Source organism: Hyalella azteca, unplaced genomic scaffold (assembly GCF_000764305.2).
Source record: "Hyalella azteca isolate HAZT.00-mixed unplaced genomic scaffold, Hazt_2.0.2 contig15263, whole genome shotgun sequence".
Classification (NCBI taxonomy): domain Eukaryota; kingdom Metazoa; phylum Arthropoda; class Malacostraca; order Amphipoda; family Hyalellidae; genus Hyalella; species Hyalella azteca.
The window spans coordinates 46,478-48,064 of NW_025945120.1; the positions used below are offsets into that span (position 1 = coordinate 46,478).

Sequence of the window (1,587 nt, forward strand, 5' to 3'; positions counted from 1 at the left end):
CTTATTAATTTATTTATGTATTTATTGTGTCCTTTGTTTGTTTCAGCAGGACAGAGCGTAGTCCCTCTCTTCTCTGTTGTTCTTCATGTCAAGCTGCTGGGTTTTCTGAATGAATTTAAAGACTTAATGAACTATGACTGAACCGCGTAGCTAGGTTCGGTCAATTATAACTACAAAGATAAGATACAATCCACACAATCTGTCATCGAAAGATTTGTTTGAAGTTCGTTCCCTAAATCGAAATCAATACTCAAACGGATTTTCAAGTGATTTAAGCTAGGTTATTAAAACAATACGAATAGTTAAAAATTGCAGTTCAATGATCGGCAAAAATATAAGGTCTTTTTGCTGTATTACTGCCACTAATCATTGCAAGTACAGAAATGTTCAAAAGTCTTCCCTCGTGGGGCGTGAAGTGAACACGAATTCCAATTAATTAATTGGACCGGAATTTATTTGCATGCTAAATTTAGTTAAGTGTACAAAAAATCCTTTCAACATATTGAAGGTATCCTCTAAAATAACATGAAGTACATAATTCTTCTTTGAAACGTTAGTTCTATACGTGCTCCGCGCCACGACGTTGCAAGCTTCCATGGGCCGCATGGCGTGGATCCACATCCCCATTATTTGCTCGATGGACATCAAGATCCACATGATCCACCTGAAGGAGATCATGATCTTCATGGTCCTCCTGGTTGAGATCCAGTCCTCCACGGTCAGTTTGAAGGATGTTTTGGTCATTTTGCTCCATGTGATCGTGGTTGCTCCACCTGGCTATTTTCGTATGCTCCACTTGTTGGCGATCACCCCGGTAGATTTTGCTGGAAAGGCAGCCTTTGGCCACCGATTTAATCGAGTTGTCCGGCAAGCCCATGTGATCCATCTTGGACAATAAGTAAAAAGTTAGGGATTCAACATGGTAGAGAAGAAAGAATTATTGCCATATATTGTATGATACTATACAAAAGGTAATTAGTGTTTGAAATTTTAAGCTACTGTGCAAAAGGGAGTGTTATCTGGTCGTCCGTCTATTTAATGAATAGACCCCTGCTTATCAATTATTTCCAAAGTATCTTTGCTTAAAAGGTTGGTAAACAGACTAGTGACATGCTGTATAGCTTGAAAACCAGAAAGGTCTCCTCTGATAGCTTGCTACTTTCCGAGTAGCATGCTTGCACCAGCATCGTCATGCGGTGCACCGACACCTGCACAAGCATCGTCATGCGGTGCACCGACACCTGCACCAGCATCACCATGCGGTGCCCCAACGCCTGCACCAGCATCATGCGGTGCCCCAACGCCTGCACCAGCATCATGCGGTGCCCCAACGCCTGCACCAGCATCACCATGCGGTGCCCCAACGCCTGCACCAGCATCACCATGCGGTGCCCCAACGCCTGCACCAGCATCATGCGGTGCCCCAACGCCTGCACCAGCATCATCATGCGGTGCCCCAACGCCTGCACCAGCATCACCATGCGGTGCACCGACGCCTGCACCAGCATCACCATGCGGTGCCCCAACGCCTGCACCAGCATCACCATGCGGTGCACCGACGCCTGCACCAGCATCACCATGCGGTGC

General features: G+C 45.9%; 1 protein-coding gene across 1 annotated transcript in view; it reads right to left on the minus strand.

Annotated features, from left to right (window-relative positions):
- Nucleotides 1-324: 324 nt before the first annotated feature.
- Nucleotides 325-1,587, minus strand: part of LOC108682985 — an 8,077-nt gene continuing 6,814 nt past the window's right edge. Inside the window, exon 6 of the mRNA XM_018172259.2 lies at nucleotides 325-886. Within this exon, the coding sequence (XP_018027748.1) occupies nucleotides 560-886 (327 nt within the window). The 3' untranslated portion in view covers nucleotides 325-559. The remainder of the gene's footprint in view (nucleotides 887-1,587) is intronic.